The sequence below is a fragment of the Chionomys nivalis genome, chromosome 5, assembly GCF_950005125.1.
Source record: "Chionomys nivalis chromosome 5, mChiNiv1.1, whole genome shotgun sequence".
NCBI classification, from domain to species: domain Eukaryota; kingdom Metazoa; phylum Chordata; class Mammalia; order Rodentia; family Cricetidae; genus Chionomys; species Chionomys nivalis.
The window spans coordinates 16,890,166-16,906,569 of record NC_080090.1 but is presented as its reverse complement, the minus strand read 5'-3'; the positions used below and the strand labels follow the sequence as shown (position 1 = coordinate 16,906,569).

General features: G+C 44.2%; 1 protein-coding gene across 1 annotated transcript in view; it reads left to right on the top strand.

Moving 5' to 3' along the window:
• The window catches only part of Catspere (catsper channel auxiliary subunit epsilon), a 63,870-nt gene that overhangs the window by 13,187 nt on the left and 34,279 nt on the right, over nucleotides 1-16,404 (top strand). Inside the window, exons 6-9 of the mRNA XM_057769917.1 lie at nucleotides 6,195-6,637; nucleotides 8,890-8,948; nucleotides 11,160-11,235; nucleotides 16,336-16,388. Of these exons, the coding sequence (XP_057625900.1) occupies nucleotides 6,195-6,637; nucleotides 8,890-8,948; nucleotides 11,160-11,235; nucleotides 16,336-16,388 (631 nt within the window). The remainder of the gene's footprint in view (nucleotides 1-6,194; nucleotides 6,638-8,889; nucleotides 8,949-11,159; nucleotides 11,236-16,335; nucleotides 16,389-16,404) is intronic.

Genomic DNA, 16,404 nt, shown 5'->3' with positions numbered 1-16,404 from the left:
GAAATAATTTAGCAAGATCTCTGGGCCTTTCCTTAAAAATGCCTTTTTAACTTGGCTTCTAGAGAATCTCTTCTCCCCACGTGTACCCCTCCTCCTCCTTCTTCCTATCCCTCAACATCATAACTTCAGAACAGCAAGCCAAGCAACCCAGAGCATGTTTTGCTGACTTCTGAACTCTGTTGATCCTTGTGGTTTGCCCTGTAGCCAGCATCCCCAGGCTGATCTCACTGCTCCTATCTCTGGCTGCCCTTTCCAACACATTTATGGGGATGAGTAGCAGTCATTTCAAATCTCAAGTGTCTGAGATATTTATATTGAAAGATGCCTAAGGAGATTTGTAAAATACACCTCTTGGTATGTCTGTGAGAGCAACAAGGGATGCCTAGCTGAAGGAGGTTGGGGAACCTGCCCTGAGTGTCATCACAAAATCCCATTGGCTGGAGTCCTGGATGAAATAAGAGAAGTAAGAGGAGAGAGCCAGCCAGCACAGGCACTTCCCTGCTTTCTGCCCACCATGAAATAAGCAGCCTCCCCTTCCATGGCCTCCTGCTAGCATGGTAGTGAGTATCTATTTGAGCCCAAAGTCAGACAGTCAGCTCACTTGAGACTCAACTCTCAACCCATAAGTCAAAATGAATCACCACTTCTTCTAAACTGTTTCTGTCAATGAGAACATGATCAACCAAACCACACAGAACAAAAATGGTACCAGACAGATACAGTCACTGTTGTAGCCAGATTTGACTGTAGTTCTTTTTTTCCAGTGCCTAAGACAAAGTTTTTTTTATTGCTTTGTAAATAATACCATTCAAAATTTCCACTTCCTCCCCTCCTCCCATTTCCCTCCCGTTTCCCCTCCCCCTCCAGTCCTAAGAGAGGGCAGGGTGTCCTGCCCTCTCGGAAGTCCAAGGTCCTCCCCCCTCCATCCAGGCTTAGGAAGGTATATTTCTTAAATCTCTGAGGCTCATCTGTAGTAATAACCTGGAAAAGTATGGAGGTGCAGGCTAGAGCAGTTCTGGAATGTTCCATGCAAGGCTTAAAATGTACTTTTGTTTTAGTTATGTACATATGTGAGTGTGGGGGGTATGAGAACATGAGTCCAGGTACCTGGGATGCCAGAGAAGGGTCGTCTGGAGCTGGAATTACAGGCAGTTGTGAGCTGCCCGTGCCATGAGTGCTGGGGACAGGACTTAGGGCTTCTGGAAGACCAGTTCTGGACACCAAGCTCAATGGTCCAGTTCTGGTGAGAGCTCAGAAAATCAAACTGTCATTAGAAATGTGGGCAAGAATGATTGGGTTAAGGAATCTGAGAAGACATCCATGTTCCAGCCTGACAAAGAACTTGGCTATGTTCTGCTCATGTCCAGAGCCTGCCCATATCCAGAGGCTGAGATTTAAAGTAAAAATCAAATTAATTTTGTGAAGGGACTGTCAAGACAGCCTGCATTACAGGTTTTACTGGCTGCTTTAGCAAGGTTCTTGGGAACCGAGAGCAAAAACGATGGAAATCTTTGATGTTTGCACAGAAAGGTCTATGAAAATTTGAGGCTGAGGAAGGCCTGCTTTCTGAAGAGATTGCCACTGTTAACTGAAAGCCATGTGTTTTGTCTTTGGGATCATAGAAAAAGTTACCTTGGGAACTGGGTAGGACTCACCCAGTGCATACTCGAAGGTATCAAAGAATACAAGCATGTGAGAGTCTCTCCCCTTTGAAAGGAGCCTCCAGGGTACCCTGCCGGCACAGAAGACCTCAGAAGCTGTTTCTCAAGATTCTTTTCACTATGCTCAGTCACAAAGGTACTCAGAGGACAGTGTGGCTGTGGTCTAAGGGAGCCTGGCCATCCCTGAAATTGGCAATAGACCTTGGCTTCATCCACTCCATGACAGTTTTGTAGGCATGCAAACTATAAGAGCTAATGGGGTGGTGTGTTGTAGGAAGCTGCTTGTTTGTCCCGGCCTCCCAGAATCAAAATAATCACACAGAAATCATATTGTTTACAATTCTGTTTGGCTAATATCTCAAGCATATTTCTAGCTAACTCATATCTTAAATTAACCCATCTCCATTAATATGTGTATCGCCATGAGGCTGTGGCTTACCGGGTAAAGTTCCGGTGTCTGTCTCCAGGGGGGCTACATAGCTTCTCCCTGACTCCGCCTCCTTTCTTCCAGCATTCAGTTTAGTTCCCCCCACCCAACTGCCTAGCTCTACTTTACCCTATCACAGACCTAAGACAGTTTCTTTATTAACCAGTGGTATTTACAGCATACAGAGGGGAATCCCACATTAGTGGTGGAGGCTTCCATCCAAATTCCAAAAGAAAGCCCCTGAGGCTAGGCAGTGTGACATCCTTGTCATTCCCACAGGCAGTCCCTGACAGTCCCTGGTTGGAGAAGTCAAGGTGTAGCAACTTTCAGGAATGTAGAATATCTGCCAAGAATGACGACCCTGGAGCCAGCTCAAGAGAGAGGCTGTTCAGGTTGACGACTTCAAGGCCATCCCGGTGTAGCTGCCCTAGGTGCGTGGGGCCCACATCCCACCACCACAATATGCCTTGAATACAAGGAATATTTCTGTAGGGTGAAACATTTGTCTTGAAAGCGTTCCCATTTTTCTTTCCTCATCTTTCTCTCTTTGAAATAAGAGTGTTTATTCTGTGTTACTTGCCTCTAAAGTATTTAATTTGATCGTGTTTACAGCTAAGACTTTGCCTTCAATCTCAGAAGAAACTTCAAACTGTTTAGACTGTTAAGACTTTGATGAACCTTAGAGATGGTGTTTTGATTGTAAGACATGATCATTGCAGTGGGGGGGAGGGGCACTCCATAGTGGTTTGGTTTAAGGTTGAATGTCAAATTGACAAGCAGTGGACTTTGATGATCAGTCATGGTTGTCGAGTTGACTAAGAAATGCCTAAAAAGAAAACCAAAACAAGAAGAAGAAGAGGAGGAGGAGGAGAAGAAGGAGGAGAAGAAGAAATACCCAGAATTACCTGGGCGGTAATGGCACACGCCTTTAATCCAAGCACTTGGGAGGCAGAGGCAGGCAGATGGCTGTGAGTTCGAGGCCAGCCTGGTCTTCAGAGCAAGTTCCAGGACAAGCTCCAAAGCAACAGAGAAACCCTGCCTCGAAAAAGAAAAAAAAAAAAAAAAAAAAAAAAAAAGAAAAGCCTAAAGACAAAGCATGGAGATTAGTAAAGAAAGCCCCTAAGTGTTTCCAGGTAGGATTAAGGGGAAAATACCTACTCTGAGTGGGGCAACACCATCCCATAGGTTGGAGGCTTAGATGAAATAAAAGGGGAAAACACGCCAGTAATAGGCATTCTCTCTAAACTCCTCAGCAACTGAATCGAGCATGCTCAAGTAGTTGAAATGTCAGGCAAGGACTCAAGAATCTAGTGTTTGTTGTTGTTGTGTTGTTTTGTTTTTCAAATCAGTAACCTTAAAGGGAATTCGAAAAAGCAAATGAAATAAGGAAGTGAATAAAAGACCAGAAAACCAACCCTGAAATCCAGCAAGGAAAGCAAGATTTCGGAAAACCAAACGAACAGAAACGTAGGAAATGAAAACGCAGTGGAAAACATCACCTGTAAATGGGACCAAGCAGGAGTGGGGAGACAGGATGGGGGATGGGACGACCATGTCAAGGACTGAATGTAAAAATCAAAGCCATATCGCATTCATCTGGCAACGTTTCTAAGAACTGAGCATGGGTCACTGTAACTCGGGAACAGAAGGGCCGGTTAGGAGCCGCCTTCAGGTTCTGCCGCGAGTGTGCAGGGTGAAGGAGCAGAGCTTGGGCTGCTCCGAAGAAAGAGCAGAGGAACACAGGAAGTCACAAAGGGAACCACACTCCTCCCAAGTATGGGAAAACCCTTGCTTTCATACGGTGCCTGATGGTCACCACTGATAGGAGGAATGTGTGGGTCTCGTTTTATGACTTGTAGTTCTTGCATATGAGACTTAAACCTACCCTGTGCTTGGCTGCCACTCTGTAGATTTTCTCTGCATCCTATTGGACGCCCTATGTGAGGTATATGTTGATGAAGTTTGCCTTAACAGCATGAGATGGTCATGTGACTCCGTCCTTTCTCACTGTCACTTAGCGCCATTGCCTCCGGTGCCATCCCACTTTCCCGTTCCCTTGCCCTGTTGCTGCTGATCGCCGCTCTTCCCTGCTCAAGTCAGTTCTGGAAAGCCCGCCATCTAGACTGACTGGCTCAGGTCTCCCACCTGAGTAGGCACCTTTCTTCTGTGCCTCAGTTATGTGTTGTCTGTCATCTTTAATTTCGTTAAGGCCCATCCTCTCCCTTGTTGCAAAATGTCGCTACTATTGTGTTTTTCTGTTTCTGCTCCCCCTCCCCTTTGAAAAGAAGTCAGTTTTGTTTATCAAAGTTCCATCCTTTCGACCTTGTGTCACGAGCAGTCCATCACTTCCACTCCTTCTCTGTAATTTTGGTGGCCTGCGTCTGCTTCTTAATGTGATGATCTAATTTATTCTTACCCTTCTTTGTCTTCACTAAACGCTATAAATGACGACTGAGTAAGGCATTTGCATTAGGACCTGAGTTCAGAACCCCAGAACCAATGCAAAGCCAGAAACAGAAGCACACGCCTGTATTTCCAATGTTCTATGGCAAGATAGGAGGCCAAGACAAGAACAGCTCCAGAAACTCACGAGCCAGTTAGTATGGTATGGACAGCAACAAACAATGAAAGTTAAATATCTCAAGCAAAGTGGAGGTGAGAAGTGACACCTGACACCTAAGGTTGTCCTGAAACAGCCTATTTCTCTGGTTGTTTTTTATTCGTTGGGGAGGGATATGGGTCTCTCCTTCCATCATGTGACTCTCAAGACCAAACTCAGGTCATCAGGTTTGGTGGTAGGAGCCCCTTACCCACTAAGTCATCTCTCCAGCCTACCTATTGTTCTGTTTGGAAAGGTTTTTAATTGTAGATTCATTCGATTTATGTACAGATTTAATTGTACCCTGTAACTGCTTAATCATTCACCAAAAATATCCACTATGTCATCCCCACACACATTTCTTCCCTTCCACCTTTTGATTCACTGCATACATTTCTGATTATGCAAATTTAATTAGTATATTATTTATGGTAATTTATGAATTAGTGATTTCCTCTGCTTGCAAATGTAAGATACATTGAGCATCATACACCCCTGACTCCATGCTTCCACCTCCCTGCTTCCAACCAGTCATCTCCGAGTGTTGCCCTAGTCCTGTCCCATTTTAGGCCAAGCACTCTGTTAAGGTGAGAAAGACAGTGGTTTCTCATCCAGTACGGAATGCATTATCCTACTAGGATGACCCACACAATACTACAGGCTGAGTGCTTTAAACAATACACATAAATTTCCTCACATTTCTGCCAGTCCAGAGTCAAGGCACTATCAGGAATGAATTCTATTGAGTCGACAGACAGTCTCCTCCTCACTGTCTTCCCAGGACCCTAACCTCTGTGTGTGTGTGTGTGTGTGTGTGTGTGTGTGTGTGTGTGTGTGTGTGTGTAGAGGGAGAGAGAGAGAGATCTTCCTGAAGGGTGTATTCCTCTTCTTTCAAGGATGCCAGTCCCACTAGGTTAGTGTCCTATGCTTATGACCTAATTTAACTAGAATTACGTCCTTAAAGGCTCTGTTCCCCAGTGTAGTTAGAGGGGCGAAGAAAGCTCCAGGATACAAATTTGAAGGAAACACGAGTCTGCCTGTAACATCCGCCTCTCTGATGGTCCTGCCCTTGCTCCATTCATGCTCTTTACTTAAAACACTGCATATGTGGTGTGGTAAATAAAAGAGACATAGTGACTGTGAAGAGACGTGCTCCTTGAATACGTGCCAAGTTTCTTGCTTGTTCACTCTAGTTTTTTTCAAGATATGTAGTCATAATAGAAGGGATTCTTTTTATTCAAAGTATACGTCAATAAAAACATGACTTATGCTGACTTAAAATAACACAAATCTGGCCCAGTGAGATGGCTCAGCAGGTAAAAAGTGCTTAACACCAAGCCTAACAATCTGAGTTTGATTCCATGGAGCCCACAAACGGGAGAGAATCAAATTTCCCAGATCTCCATTTGTGTGTTATAGCATATGCATGTACGTGCAGGCACATGCACACAAAAATCACCATCACGAAACTTAACAACGTAAACATTTTCTTCTCTCTCTTTTCCAGATCATACTGGGAATGTTTTGGTAAAAATGGAAAATAACGTAATGTTCTTTTTCAAGTCTGACATTTCGCATGCAATCAAGCTACATGCATGGATGAACACAACAATAAAGACAGCGTTCTACACCAACCAACTTATTAAACCTTATTTGTTATGTTATAGTGATCAAAACGGGCTGCAGCATCAGGAATACCCCTTATATCAGGAGCTACAAAGTATATTTTACAAAACCCCAGAACAATGCCCATATGTGGCATTTCAACACAATATTTTTAGTACCATTTACTTTATGGACAAAGGAACTACCCTGACATTTTGGACTCAATTAGTCTACCTAGAAAATACAGGTCTCAGTATTGTTGTAGAGCACCACGGCCCAAATATATTGACCTGGACACAGGAAGTCTCCTATGAGATTGCCTCGGGCTTCTCCACCAAAAGTATGGTAAGTTGGTATTTTTTATTTAGTTTGAATAAACATAAAAAACATGAGCTGCTTCTTGTTCTTGTTCTTCTTTTGAGAGACAGAGAATGTTACTCGACAGGTAGGCTAGGCTAGTAAACTGGTGAGCCCGAGGGGTCACCTGTCTCTGCACACCTGGGAAGAATTATCTGAAGTTAGTTCCTGGACATGTCTGTAAGAGATTTTCTTGAGTGGGTTAGTTGAAATGGAAAGTCTGAATTGAGCATGGCATCTGGGCTTCAGCCCAGACAGAAGCGAGTCAGAGGAGAAACCTTGGGCTTTAGCCTACTTGCCTTTGCTCTCACTGATGAGCGTTATCTACCCGGGTTATACTGCCGCCGCCACCACCATTCCCACTGTTACTGGTGACATCAGAACCCTTTTTTTTTTTTTTTTTTTTTTGTCCTTCTGACATGAAATGAAAACAAGCAGCTCTCCAGGAAACCCACAGGCTTTCAGCACCAGAATGGGGCTGTGGAAACGGCCAGCCTCCTAGACTAAGCAGCTGCTGGCCTACCAGCCTCTCTAGCATGAGGAATGCCCCCGTTGGACTAGCTAGACCATATCATGTAAGCCAGCCAAAAAACATCCCGCTTTAAAAGTAGCTGCCAGACTGTTACTGTCTCCAGAGTTTTGGGTACAGCCACTGTTGTGTACCCAGCCTACATACATCATGTAAGTCAGTCTAATAAATCTGCTGTTTCCGTTCCTGGGGTGGGAGCTCTAATACCTGAGGAAGCAGACAAGCTCTGAGACAAACAAGGTCTGTTACACAGCCGAGGAGAATGCGAACAATAGTTGCAGAGTTATTGCAGCCGTATTTCCAAACCATCACTATAACAGAGGTAAATATAAGGTATATAGTATTGTGTATTGTATTTTAATATTATACAGTATTGTCAATATAGACCATAATATTATTATACGATATTGCATTATTGTCACATTATATATAATGTATTACACATTAAAATATACTAATTATTAATGCACAACAATACAATCCCCAAAACGTGGGAGACTGAAATTTCAGGAGCGCACATTCACAAACCGAGTGAACATTTTTAAAAACTCTCAAAAACAACAGAAGAAAAAGGTTCTGGCCACTGAAGCAAAGAAGATATGTGCGATGGTTCAGAGAAGAACCATCTAGAAAGGAAAATTACATTGTGGTCTTCTGATCTTAGGACGTAAGGAGACAGAAAAACCAAAGTGCTGCAGTGACCAAGGCTGAATGTGGGGAGCACGAAGCCTGAAAGGGCCTAGGGAAAGGATCCAGTCAGTGAGGCGCTTGCCCTGTAAGCACAAGGACATGAGTTTGATCCCCAAAACCCATATATTTAAAACAACAACCCAGGTCTGGTAGCACACACTTTAAATCCCAGCATCTTGTTCTTAGAGACAGACAGATCCCTATGGCTCGCCACCAGCCCCACTTCAGTGACAGGTCCTGCCTCAAGAGGAGGTGGGCAATCTGGAGAGATGGCTCAGTGGTTAAGAGAACCTGAGTACCAATCTTGGCGCCTATATGATAGCTCACAGCCATCTGTAACTCCAGTTCCAAGGGTTCTTATGCCCTCTTCTAGCTCGGAGGGTATTGTATGCATGTGGCACACATACATACAGACATACAGGCAAATACACATAAAATAAAAGGTAAAAGAAATTTTTTAAAGATCACAAATGATACCTGAGAAACAACACCCAAAGTTGTTCTCTAGCTTCTCCAAGGAATACATGGGCACATGTACACACACACACACACATACACACACACGAGTAAAAGAAGGAACAACAAACAATAATGTATACATAATTAAGATTTTACAAGAGCAAAATTTGGAAGAGGAAAAAAAAAGGCCAGTAATGGCTGAACCCATAAAGACATTCATCACCAGGACTGAGGACCCACATAGTAGGAAAGAACCAACTCCTGTAAGTTGTCCTCTGACCTTTATATGTATGCCATGGCACATGCATACCCCTACACACACACACACACACACGCACAGACACACTAAATGGATAAATAAATAAATGTCAAGTATATTATTTCTCTTACTCAAACATTTAAATGTCTAAAGTATACAACGTGTCTTAGAGAAAGTTGGTTTGCACTGATGAACACTGTAACCTGTTCCAGTGTATCTAGATGTCAAACCTAAATGATACTAACTTGAGGCCCCGTTTCTACCTTTTCTGCTCGACAGAAACCTTTTGATTTTCTTTTTCAGTTAACAACGTTTTTTCAGCGAACAAATTACGAATTAGTAGATAATTACTTCAAGCTACAGTAAGTATGACTTTTAAATACATTACTTGAGTTTCTGATGTGTATGTTTTCTTTCATTTAAATGAACTCACACCCTTTCCAATGTCCAAATTTCAAATTCTTTGGCATGTCTAGATATATGTAAAGTGAATATTCAGCCTTTAAAATGTAGGCACTCCTTGTAATCCAGTGGGATATGATCTGACCAATGAACTCCAGGGGTCATCCTGTGTCTCTTTGCCCCCTTTGCTGGGATTACACTATGCCTATCTTTTACATGGGTGCAGGAGATCCAAATTCAGGTCCTCATGCTTATGTGAAATGGTGGCACACGTCTGTAATCCCAGCACTGCGGGCAAGGAGACACGGGATGATCCCTAGAGTTGATTGCTCAGCCATTCTAGTCTAATCAGCGAGGGTCAGTAAGAGCTTGTCTTAAAAACTAATGTGGACAATGATTAAGAAAGATATCTGACGTCGATCTCTGGTCCCTACTAGCACATAAATGAGTACACACATGCATGTACATGCAGATGTATACACACATACACACGCACACACACACACCACAAAGAAGAAAAGACAACAAGATGGAGGAGCAGTGATAGGAAGAGCTTAGAGAAAATGCTTCTTGTACATAGTAGTCAGAAGAGTCTTCTTGTATACAGTAGTCAGAAGAGTCTCTGTCACCCTTTCTTGTTCACTCTAGCTTTGAGGGATGGCTGATCTCAGCTGTCAATTGATGAGATCTAGATTTATCTAGGAGATGGTCTCTGAACATGCCTATGGGGATCATCATGCTTAGGCTAACTGAAGTGAGAAGACCAGACCTTTGTGAGTGGGACCATTCCCTGGTGAGCTGGCTAGTTTTATGTCAACTTGACACAAGTTAAATCATCTGAAAGGAGGTAACCTCAGTTGAGAAAATGCCTCCATAAGATCCAGCTATAGGGTGATTTCTTAATTAGTAATGGGAGAAGGCCCAGCCCATGCTGGATAGTGCCATTCCTGGGCTGGTGGTCCTGAGTTCTATTAAAAAAAAAAAAGCAGGCTGAGCATGCTATGCAGAGCAAGCCAGTAAGTAGCACCCCTCCTTGGTCTCTGCATCAGTTCCTGTGTACAGGTGTCCACCCTATTTGAGTTCCTGTCCTGACGTCCCTCGATGATACAGAAATCTAAGTCAAATAAACCCTTTCCTCCCCAAATGGTTTTGGTCATGGTGTTTGATCACAGCAATAGTGACCCTAATTAAGACACCTGGAATGTAAATAGGGAAAGGTACACCAGATGCAGCATTTATCCATCTCTGTTCCCTGGCTATGGATGTGAATCTTCTTGCTGCCTTCACTTCCTCATCAAGATAAACTCTACCTATGAACTGTGAACTCATATAGACTCTCCTTTGTAACTGGAGGTTTCTTTCCCACTCACCAGTTCCTGAATAACCACTCTGTGTCTTAATATTAATTACACACTGTTTAACCTATTGGTTCAGGCTTATTATTAACTAGATCTTACAACTTAACCCATTTCTTTTAGTCTGTATTTTACCACCTTGACCTGCTTTCTTCTGCATGTGCTCTTCTTGCTCTATGGAGTCCCCACCCCCTTGGCAACACCTTTGAAACAATGAAGAACAATTCACCTCATAACCTCATTAAGTTGCATAATCGATTTGATTTGAACTCAAAGAAAGGCCAGATAGAAAGCCTTTCTTAGTACCATGTACACATGGATCATTTTGTGTTTGAGCAATAGAGGTTTCAAAAAGAACAGAAACACAAGCTTGATTTCAGACACCACTTCCTGATAAGATTTTGCTTTTCAGGCAGGGGTCTCGATGGAAAAGAAAATATTTTATATAATTTTATGTGTGGTCTATACTGTGCAGAACCTCAGTACCTAGACACCGAGGATATTTGTAAAGAGAGTGAGGAAGTACCTAATACTGCCGGATACTCACTTCTGTTCCATGCTGCGCTACCATCTGGTCAACAAGGAGCTCCAATAGAGCAGGGAGGGGGTGGCGGGGAGTACTGGAGTTGCTGTAGGACATTACCATAGTGAAGAGCTGCCTTCATGGAAGTAGCCACCTTCCAGGCTTCTTCAGCTCCTCAGAGGGTTCAACCCCACATGTAATAGGACTTCACATTTGCTCGATATAAAGACTGATTCCTGACTGTCCCCTACTGTCGTGAGTCTGCCATAACCTGCATGGATTATTTTTCCCAGGCAAAAGAACATGGGTCTCGTGCTTGTTCAATTCCGACCTACCGAATCTTCAAATATGTGTCCAGTTTCCAAACAGGTGGGTAACACGGTCCGGAGATCAACTATTTTTCTTCAAAAATATATCGTCAGGGACTGGGAGGTGGGTCTGTGGATGAAGCGCTTGCCACACAAGCTGGAGGACTAGAGTTTGGCTCTTCAGAGTTCACATAAAGGCTGGGTGGGTGCGGCAACCCACCTTGGATAATCCCAGCACTTGGATGGTGGAGTCAGGGGATTCCCCACAGCAAGCTGGCTGGCTAGACTAGTCACATCAGTGAGCTCTGACTTCAACGGAGAGACTCTGCCTCAAAAAACAAGGTTGAGAGCAGTTGAGGATGTTTCCTGGCACCAACCTAAGGCCTCCACACTTAAGTATACACATGGATATTCGCCTACACGTGTATGTACCTACACATACATGGGCACACACATGAGCACACCGCACACACAGACACACACTAAACAATGTGTAGTTGGTAAACTAAACAATGCCTTTATCTTCCATGCAGTCCTTTCCCCTCTACTTCTCATGTCGCAATGTTTCACAAGGAAGATATCCATCCTTTGTTTCTGCCTCCTGGGAGTCTTTCAACTAAAGTGGGATTGTGTAAATGTATGAAAAGGGGGCAGTATTATTAGTTTTTGAAGGGTTGAAGGTAAACTGTGTAAAGGGAAGCTGACACTGATGGGGACAAATGCATGGGGTAGGATTTGTCAAAGGAGTCACGCCCACACAGAACATGCATTTTTATTTATTCAGAGGGACTCATTGGCTTTTTTCCAGAAGTGCTTACTAACCCCCACCCCTCGTATTTCTGGTGTACAGTCTGTGTACTTGGTAATGGGAGTTCTAAAGTGCCTTCCCTCAAGGGCAGTACACCTGGTGTAAGACAACATGATGCACAGTCACTAAGTAGCTCAGAGGGGAGAGAAAGCAGCTTCGATTGAGAGGGGAAAGATGAATAAAGAAGAGAGATGAGATGTATGACTGAAGAACATGTAGACACAACAGGCAGAAGCAGAAGGACTCCACGACAAGGCCCAGGAGACACCCCCAAGGTGAGAAGCAGGATGCTCCAGCAGTTGCTGGTGCTTATCTCCTTTGGATCTGTGTTCTGTTAGTACTTCTCTGTCTAAGCAGCAGTCAGCCGGTGTACTGTAAGCACACGAAGAGCACAGGCATACAAACCAGAATAGGCTATTGGAGGGCTTGGTTGCCTCTCCTTTCAGATGTAGGACAAGACCCTGTTTGTACCAGGGCAAGATGTTATGAGTTTCAAGGGGGCCTTTGACTAAGATCTATCCTAGAGATGTGATCTCTCCTTAGCTGTGTTCGCACAGGCTGCCTCCCTAGGCACTGTTAGCTGAGCACCGCTGACCACACCGCCCGTCTTCACCAACCGCACCACCTACCCTGCTGCATCTTGCAGCAGAAGCGCAGAACCTGCCACCTTGACTAAGTCTGGATTCTCTGCCTTCAGAGCTTTGGCCCGCACCTTTGTGGAGACTTTCCGGAAGCTCGTGGTTTCTCCTGACCCTCTCTACTCATGAATATTTCAAGGCTTCCTCTTTGCCTGACCCTGCCCAGCCCAGCTTTAGCCCACAGAGTTGTCTCATCTGAGTTCAGATCTCGGCCACACCATTCGCTGGTTTGGCCAAGATTCTGTGCCCTTTGAGACCTTCCTGCCCCCACTGTAAAAGGAAACATTAGTCTTATATGAATGTCGAAAGTGATAAGTGGGATCATTTATGAAAATAGTCAAAAAAACAATGCCTGCCATAGAATAATTACCTGATAACACCGGGACTGTGGGGAGGTTTCCCCTACTCTTTTGTTTCAAAGCAATTCTGATACAGACCTAAGCTTGCAGGCCCACTGCAGGTGGACAATGGCCTGTCTCTGAGATCCAGTGGAGTATTGTGCAACAGCCCTCCTAAGCAACAGGAAAAGGTGATGCTGCAGAGACAGGTTGTCCAGTTAGCTAGGGAAGTCAAAACCTGTGCACCGACTACACAGTCTGTTCTCAAGCGCAGGGTCCCTTCTTTGCACTCCGGAGCCATGCTCATGAATTATTAAATAAGTCGTGAGCCTCCTGGGAAAATGGTCCAGAGACAGACAGTGCCAGCTCTGCCCTTTCTCCATCCGATGATGTCAGGCTCTTGTTAAAACCGCCAGATCGAATGAGCTACAGTGAGCCTGCCATCTTTGCCATTCGGTCTCATTGCCTGCCGCAAATAGAGCTGTTGTCTCCAACAAGGCAGCATGGCACCTCTCAACCGTGCACCAAGAGTTGAACATGCAGAGGAGCCAGCCAGCTCCCAGGTGTCCCCGCTAATTCTCTAGGAGAAGAATTATCCCATGAAGTGATGACAGCTCTATTATGTTGCCCACCAGCATGTCAGTGACAATGGTCGTTAGAATTCCCAGGTGGAGCCATTGTTCCGTAAGCTGGGCCTGCTGCTGAAGGGATGCCCAGTGGCTAAGTGTTGAGTTCCCAGGGTTCAGTCCTTAGCACCCACACGGGCTGGCTAACAACCGATTGTAACTCCAGCTCCAGGGGATCCCATGTCCTCATCTGGCCTCTGTGAGCCTCTGAATACATGTGGTGTACACACAAACAAGCATGCAAATACACAGATACATAAAGTAAGTTTTTCTGGGTTTGACCTGAACTGAGGCTGGACCAGCCTTGTCCTGTCTCGGAGCTAAAGAGAGACGGTTTTTTAGGCTCTGGATAAGATTGTCTCCCAGCAGATGTCCAGAAGGCCACACGCCTAACCTGCAGCTGTAGTTTCCTCAGAAAACAAATTTCCTTTGTCTGGATCCTTTTCCAAGTCCACCTACAAGACAACTCATATTTTTAATGCTACCTGTGGTTACTGGGATCTGGGGCTTGTGATTTTTGAAACCATCACGTGATGGACACCATTTGTCCTGACCATCACATAGCTGAGTGGGGCAAGCACCCTTTGATGGGACACGAACAACTTAGTAAGCAGAAAGGGCAGGGTGGGTTTTGCAGGAAAGAAAAGACTGAATGATCCTAGGTAGTATGAGAGGCAAATCAGCTTTGCTGGGAAGATAAACCGTATCCTGTGGACGAGATGCTTAGCAAATGAAATCCAAGAACTCCCTCTGTGGAATATTCCTCTGACAAGAGGAATGAAAGGCCATGGATTTCCAGGCAGGGGAAAGGGAACCAGGAGCTTGGCTCTGACAGAAACATGGGCAGTTCTGCAAAGCTAAAAAGCAGTTGTGTGCTAGTCTGTCTGTCTGTCTTTCTTTCTTCCTTCCTTCCTTCCTTCCTTCCTTCCTTCCTTCCTTCCTTCCTTCCTTTCTTTCTTTCATCTGCTGTATTTTCAACACTGGCTGTCTTCTTAAGCTTTCTTTTAAGGCTGATGCAGTCATTATTTTAGTCCTACATAAGCTGTGTGCAATTTTTAAGCAATATATTTCTGAGTATTGACAGTCAGAGTAAAGCTTTCACCAAGAGTTCTTAATGGTAGAGATTCAATAATGTTAACCTCTAAACTTTAAATACGATGTTACTAGGTATGAAAAACAAGAAGAAACAAAAAGTCTCTTTCATTTTTTTGAAGATAATCATCATTCTACCATGTGCCTCCTGGAAAAGCGTTTGATCTTTCCAACAACAGAGGGATTCAGGAGCAAAACCAACGTATTTATCAAATCAGGGTCAGGCAAAAAGCAAGAGGGTTAACTGAATTCAAGAGTTCAGGGAGAGCCTGGACAATGTAACAAGAACCTATATCCAAAAACTAGGGAAAATATGTGTATATATATCTTACACAGACATCACATCAGACTGCAATAGCTTTTATATGTATGTATATATCTGTGGTATATATGCAGGTGTACGTATGTGTAGGTACGTGTGTTTGTGTGTTCACAACTATAGAGGCCCAAGGTTGATGTCAGACGCCATTCTCAATGCATTCCACCTTACACATTGAGGTGGGGTCTCTCTCGCAGTGGAGTTTTATGTGGTTCTTTCAACGTTGCCCTTTTCCACGTGGAATGTCTGTATGACGTCACTGCTGCCTTTCCCACTGAATCCAAGAGTTTCTCCCAGTAAGCATGAGCTGTGTCAGTAAGTCCTCCCACAGTCTGGCAGACACTGTGCTGGCTGCTAAACACCCGTAGCTGCGGTAATTCAATACACACTGGTGAAAGACCCTCCGTTTCAAGGGCGTTTGGAGATACCCCCAGACTCAATAAACCAGGCCAGCAGATGCAATCAGCAAGAGGCTTGCTTCTTTAATGCTCACAAGTGCTTGTGGGTGACCCAGCAGCTCTCGCCAGCTGAGTACCCTGAACAACTCTCCAACCGCATTTATAGGATTTTACAGGTTACATAATGGGGGAGCATAGCAACAGCAATTTCATTGGTTAAATGGCGGGCTTAGGCCATCTTGGGGACAGCCCCATTTGTCTGTTCCCAAGTTCTCCGAACGACCGCAAAGCTAGATAAAGCATACTTCAGCAATTCGACAGTTGCAATAAGGGGGCTTGGTCCGGTCAGCTAGTCTCACGACCAGATGCAAACCATAAATATCCTGTTCTGGCGCCAGTTGTCCATAACGGAGACAGTGTCTAACCCAAAGGTCACATATCTCTGTCTCCTAAAGGTTAACTCAGTTCACGTCTGTCATTTATCAGGGATGGCCAGGACACCACTCTCAATTTGTAAGGAGAAGCTCTGGCCTTGTAAATAAAACAGCCAGTTGTAAAATGACCTAAGCTTCCCAAACATCTGAGAAAATAGCTCACTGTGAATGAATAATCCTTGATCTGCTGAGAAAGCGGCTGATAGTCTGTTCTCATTCTCCTCTACATTCTTATTTTTGGAATCTATATTTTTATTTTCTTATTCTTGGACTCTTCACTGGAAATGTGGAAACACACGCGGCCTGTAATCACGGCACACAGAAGGAAACAGTAGGCTATCTGGCACATGAGGTTAGGGTGTTTAAAACAAATAGCCACGCGGTTCAGATAAGAGATAGATAGTCTGTGTTTCTAATCTAAAATGTAACTGTGTTGGGCTCTAAAGCTAGCTCAGGTCGCGCAAGTCCAAGTTGCTGAATTCACTTTGTAAAATTACTTCATTTTCAGGCGCTTGAAATTGCTGTCGGATGTGATATAGATAAATACATCAAGGTTAAAGGGTAAGTACATCTCTTC